The 6,906-nt window shown below is 32.1% G+C and overlaps 1 protein-coding gene across 8 annotated transcripts in view; it reads left to right on the top strand.

Annotated features, from left to right (window-relative positions):
• LOC109339439 overlaps positions 1-1,348 on the top strand; it is a 22,679-nt gene extending 21,331 nt beyond the window's left edge. For 6 of the 8 annotated variants that reach the window (XM_019576903.1, XM_019576885.1, XM_019576925.1 and 3 more), the window contains one exon: positions 264-1,188. In XM_019576903.1, coding sequence (XP_019432448.1) covers positions 264-875 — 612 coding nt within the window. In that variant the 3' untranslated portion in view covers positions 876-1,188. Of the gene's footprint in view, positions 1-263 lie in introns of all 8 variants that reach the window. The other 2 variants (XM_019576879.1, XM_019576895.1) reach the window with 2 other exon arrangements.

The raw sequence follows: 6,906 nt of genomic DNA, 5'->3' as shown, positions 1-6,906 counted from the left end.
ACTTGTTATTACATACTATTCTGTCATTTAAACACTCAAAATTAATACTCAGGAAATATCCATTCTCCATTTGCACTTAATGCATCCATTCCAGCTTTGAGTTTTACATGGTATACATATGTTATTGCCCATGGTATTTATATAGTATCATGTTCATGTAGCTGTACAGTTTATTTCTTTACCAATTTATCAAAATCCTAGTTTAAGATTTTTAACTATAAACACTGTCATCACTGTTACTTATGGCATGTTTGGCATTGCAGCTGAACAAAAATGTTGACCACTACAGAGACAGCCTCCTTCATTTTGTTGAAGAATTGGGACCAAATGCTCAAATGGTAGCAGCGAATAACTTAGAAACTCTAAATTCTATGCAAGTTATGACCGTTGAAACTCAGACACCAAACCTCCTAGCAAATTTTTCTGGAACCCAGCTGAGTCCACAGCAGGCACCAACACAACCGGGTTGTGCCAACAATGCTCACAAGCTTTCACTTGCCCTTTCCCTGTCCAACAAGCCACTGACAATTCCTGAAAACAGAAAAGTCACTGCCACTGCTGACAGTGTTGATATCAATGAAAATGCTTGTAAGGGAAAGAAGCCCGAGGGAAAAGATGGCTGGAATGCTCATGCTGCTTCTCTTTTGGGAGACTTTTTTATTAACTGTGGCAAAAATGAAACCAACAAGGGACTGGATGATAAGAAGCCTCATTTATCCACAGACGTCTGCAGTATCCCCAAGGATAAAATGGTTTCACCAAATGAAAATGTGGCTTTTCTTCAAGGGCCTGTTCAGTTTGGTGCTGGTTCAACTTCAAAGGATATCAGCACCAGTTCAAGCCAAGTGAGTGCCCCTATGGGCCAATTCTTCTGATCTCAGGGACACATTTGTTGCCACATCAAATGTATCCGCTTTCATGGTCCATCTCTAGCAGCAACCCCTCAGCCTTAGGGCAACCTGCATGCTTATTGAACCTAATGGGCCCATTTCCCCTGCCATCTGGGCCAGCAACAAGAGGGTAGTCCCTTTCTTGTTCTATACTTTGATCTTTTTTTAGAGTGAACTTTTTTATACTATAGTTGAACTGTGTTGTGTTGTTACAAAATTTAAGCCTCTTAAACTAACAGTCTATTATTATTATAGTTAATTTAAGGATACTTTAATGCATGGTTTAATTTTGTGGGTCTAACCACATGTGTCCTCCGCAAGCTTGTTTGAGTTAAGACCATTCACAATTCATTAGTCTTCATATGCAAGACTTGAATCCTGGTCTTTCTTAAGGGGAACAATTATTCATCACTTGAACCGATCATCTATTGGTAATGCATGTTTTAATGGTAGTGTAATCAACAAAGCTCAATTGCATGTTGTTAGCAGTAGGAAAGAATGCAGAGTTTAGACTATGCTCAATACAACAGGGAAAATATTTCCTAATTTTACCCCTGAAAAGATTCATGTTCTTCTTGGGTAAACACCTTGATTCAATATTTTATGTTTAAGGTTGTATAGGTGATGCTTCTCAATAATGCACCAATTGCTGAATAAATTTATTAAACATACCAATTGTTAAAGCAAGTATTTTATAGATGATTTGGTAAATAATGGCTACCTCAGATTTGTGAAGGTTAACTAAAGTTATGTTGATTGGAGAGTTAATCCTTCCTATTGTTTGAGTATTAAAGTCCTGCTGTTCGCCCTCATCATGTCTAGGATCTTTTTTAATCAAACAGTTATGTTCAATTACCAACAAGTTGTTAGTCTAGTGGGGTAAGATCATGCTAGATCTTCCTGACAATCAAAAGGTCAGACATTTGATTCTTGTGAGCCACACTTGCTAGGAGTGATAGTCACGTACCCCAAAAGAGATTAATTCCTTACCAAAAATGATGAAAATATACCAATTGTGATACCAAAAATAATTATGTTCAATTGAACTGGGTACGTTGTCCGAGCAGTCTTAACAATACTAGTGTACAATGTGAGACGTAAGAATTAGTTACTTATTTATAAATTTCAACTATTTAACATAAAAAATATCTATCTCATATCTTTTTTATTTCTGATTGTGCCTCTACTTTTTTAACTCCCAAAGAAAAGGGAAAATATTAGTCTCAACCCCACATTACCATTTATAATATCACTAATGATTATTTGGACTAACAATCCTACATCAGTTTTAGCATATGACTAAATGTTCAGGTAGAAAACATGTGACCCAAGTAAAGAACTAGTTTCTTCAAAGGGAAAGAGGTGATACCACATGGAATCTCATTATTTGAATCTAACAGTTATGTCAGTCTTGTCAATCTCTCCATTGGCTCAAACCCTTTTGTTAGCAACCAAAAACCACTAATGACAATGGCACATGCTATGTCTTATTTTATATAGTTATAAATAACTACTATTTTTTACACTAAATATTTATTGCATTTATTTGTACTTATTCTTGGGTGTGTGTTTCTTATGGAATGCAATTGACTCCTAAAAATCAGCTTTCGCATATAACTCTTGGTGATTGCTTAAGCTTTTTTTATTTTCTCTGAGACCATTCCACTTGCACACCATGCATTCATAGAAGATACAATTGCCATGCACATTCAAATTCACTTTGGATCATCATTGATGGAACTAGCCTCAGAAGCTGTAAATTAAGTTAAAAATATACAAAAGTCAAGTGTCATTTTTGTACTAACATTAAAAACTATTTTTTTCTCAGAAAATTAAGTTAACTTAATTCTTTCATGAAAATATCACAAATAACTTATAAATACTTTCAATGGAAGGGATTATAAAATTCGAAAATGACACATACCATACAAACCAGAAGTACTAGTGGTCCTCCATTTGAATAACATCAACACTAACCAACAAAATTTAAAAATAAACAGACATGTCAAATAAGTAAATGAGACTAGGGTAAAATCCACATCAGTTTGAAGACTTTGTGATATAAAAATACACATGGTCCAATGATACACCCTTTTATTGAAATATCTATACGTATAAAATAAGGTCGAAGCTAATATGCGAACTACATAATAGTTCGTTTTGAAGTGAACTACTTTATAGTTGTTGGATGAAAAATTTTGATAATTGGTTACCATTTTGTATACCTTTTAGAAGTCGTGATGATAGTATACGACTTTAATGCAGAAGTCATTAACTCATGATGGCCAAAAACGACTTCTATTAAAAGTAAAAATCTCAGGCATGGAAATCATAAATGAAAAGGGAAATAAAGATATAAATAAAAGTTAGGTTGCTATAATATGACTTCTGAGTAAGTTAAATAAACAAAGTGCATTACCGTTCATTCAGTAAAGAATAATATTTTGAGTCATAAATGAAAAGGGAAATAAAGATATAAATAAAAGTTGGGTTGCTATAATATGACTTCTGAGTAAGTTAAATAAACAAAGTGTATTACCGTTCATTCAGTAAAGAATAATATTTTGAGTGTTTATTTATGAGTATGAATCCCATTTTCATCATTTTAAATTCTTTTTTTATGTAAAAAGTCTACGATGATTAATCCTCAAAAAATGTTTAGTTAAAATGGTGAACTCAAGATTTGAACCAACAACGAGACACTAATATTATTATGTTTACCAAATGGGCTGCAAGATACATTGTTTTTGAAATATACTCAGAAGTTGTATTGTGACAACACGACTTTCGTTCATGAATTTATTTTCTATGTAGAAGTCATGGACACCTTTAACGACTTTCATGAATGACTTTATTTTTTATACAGAAGTCGTGGATGTATTTCACGACTTCCATGCATGAAATTTCTACCCAGTTACTTGTTGAAAATTAGTGGCTGAGATTTCAAGGCAACCAATCCAACCATTGGTAATAAGTTTGCAATCATGCAAACTATCCCATTGTTCACAGGTTAGCTTTGGCCATAAAATAATTTGTAGAAAGTGAAATCAAGTTCCAGTGTACTTGCATCTCGAACTCCTCATGTAAGTGGCTTAGATAATTTAAGTTCAGGTACACACATGCAAAAGTATCCCATAATAGCAACATAGGAAATAAAATATTTTTTGGGATAGAAGAGATTCACCACTCATTTGATACTTCTCTCATTGGGTCATCCACATTTTATTTTATACTCTTCTTTATATTCTATACTGGATAATGATATATTTTCCTACTAAATCATCCTAACTATTACAACGTTCTTTAAGGCTTGATTGTTGTATATTTCCCCGAAACCTTAAAATCATCATAACTCTTAGTTTGGGATTTATGGCTCCTGTATATACATCCCACTATGATTAAATGGTTTAACCCCCAAAGATCGTTACTTAAACAGGATTATAAAGCTCATTGATGAACATAACAATGATAAAGTCGCAACCCAAACATAGGGATGAATGAATAGATTTGCAAATAGAGGTAAAAGAGATGGTGGGAGCTTAGAGAAAGAGAGGGTAAGGGTTAGGATTTGATTTGACATGAGAGTGTGAAATGTAAAGAATAAAAAAGTACCTCAATCACACAAACTAAACATGTTTGAAAGGATTCAAATTTTTTGAATCAAAGTTAAAAGTATTTAATATGTATACATTAACAGTGTAAATATTTTTTATATTGTCAGTCAATCATCATCTACTATTGATTTATTAATCACCATTAACTTTCAAACAAAAGTAATACAAATCAATAGTGAATGATGTGCTGACAGTATATAAAATTTTACATTATTAATGCACAAATTTTAAACTCAAGTTAAAATGCTTATATTTGCTTTTGAAAATTCAATCTAATCCATTGATCCGAATCAAATATAATTTGGACTGGTTTGGATTTTTCAGATTCAAGGACCAGATGCACATGCAAACCCTGTGGCCCAACTTTTAATTAAAAATCAATAATGCACTATTACTTGTGAAACTGAGCCGGATATCAGACTAGAATAGGTCTTATATTAGATTTAACTGATTTAAATGGTTAAACCGTCCGGTAGGACAGATAATGTGATATATAATTTATCATTTTTATATATAAATATATAGTTATATATAAATACAATTTTTTATATAATTAATAATTATATTCAAATAGTATTTTTCCATTTTTTTGGGACCGGAATAAAACAAAACATTATAGTAGGGTTTTATTTTTTAAAATTTAAGTGAATCGTTCGGTTCACTTATTACGGTTCAATCGGGTTTAACATGGTTGGACCAAAATTTATCCGGTTCAAAGCAGTCAACCTCTCACTCAGTTAAGACTACAAACCAGAGTCATTTTCAAGTCCAGAGTAATCAAACAATCAGACTATCTGGTCTGATCTCATTATCACAACATTGCTATTACCTCCATTTCAAAAATAAAGAAAGATAAAAAAAAATGTTAGCATGAAAGTACAAAATTCTCAAAATGGAAGTAGAGGTAACACTCCTAGTTCCTAAAAAAGTTTAAAAGTAATATAATTACAAAGAGAGTATCCAATTACAAAAAGAATATCCAGCTAATTTAAGATTAAGTTAAAAAAAATAATTTCATACTTAAAACATTTATTCTAGAAAAATAATCTAATAATTTATAATGAATCAAATTGTTGGATATTTCTAAAATGAATGGCAAAAAATGTGAAAGAATTTCTTTGAACTTACTCAACTGAATCCCAAATAGCACGAGATTTTCTAGGCAAATAATGGAGTAATTGGTAGATTTCACGAATGTCAAGAAAGTAGAACGTTATAGGTCCAAGTTCCAACCTCATAGCAGAAACACAGTGATGGGACAAAAAGGCATTGATTCTAGAGTTATATTGCACGTCTAATACTATTTAAATTCAGGCACCCCAAAACTGGTAAGCCTCCACAAGGTTCATCATTTATGTAATTATTACCACATTACACCAACAATCTCATTTAGTAGATCATTGGTGAATATAATCTCATTTAAAAAAAACTGAATATATATCATCATCCTTTCTCGCTTAATAATAACAAAAAGTACTAAAAAAGAATTTTCCTTCTTTAAAATTTGAAGAATATGTATATGATGTTGACCCCTGAAAAAGAGTGTAATATTATTCCACCTCAGATTTTTTGCAATAATAAATATTTCATTCATTAGTGATAGCATGCAAGAGTCCGACATACACTTTTCTGAACCAAAAATCAGGTGTCAAACAAACCATGCAAAAACACCAACCAGGATGAAAATTAATGTAGCTGGTATTCAAGCTCCTCCAACCGGAGAATTATAATAGATCAAGATTTATACATAATCATTAGATAATTTATCATTCATTTAAATTATTTTATTTGAAAAATCAATGATAAATAGATATAAATGATAGATAATATAATAATAGCATACAAAATTCATGCGGTGTCGGTACACATATTTTTTATGATATGAGAGCTAGTTTTTTTTATCACAGACCAAGGTTTGCTTTTTGTGTCTTAGCTAAAGTGTCCGACACTACACTACAACCAATGTTAGCATATCTCTAAGGTACCCATTATTGAGTTTCATAGGTCGTAGCCACCAAGCCACCCAATGAAATCTAACAACATATAATGTTTATTTTTCCATTGCTTTTGTTAATATATATACTCTCATACACTTATTTCAATATCTGGTTAGATATACAAGTACAACAACACATGTACAATACTCAGTTCCCATATCATCCAATACAAATACAATTAATGTCTTAAGGACGATAGTGTTTACAGAAACTGGGATCCAAGCAATATCAGAAACGTTTTGGTGTAGGGTTTCAGAAATCAAACACATGTACACAAACGGAGAGGACAGTGTTTACAGAAACTAAGATCCAGAAAAGAACATTTCTTCACAGTGAAAATAAGAAAAAGGTTTGGTAAGATCTCAAACTAGAACACTTGGTGTGTTAGATATTAACACCCACTTG

This window comes from Lupinus angustifolius, chromosome LG02 (genome assembly GCF_001865875.1).
Source record: "Lupinus angustifolius cultivar Tanjil chromosome LG02, LupAngTanjil_v1.0, whole genome shotgun sequence".
NCBI lineage: Eukaryota > Viridiplantae > Streptophyta > Magnoliopsida > Fabales > Fabaceae > Lupinus > Lupinus angustifolius.
This window is presented reverse-complemented; position numbering and strand designations above follow the sequence as displayed.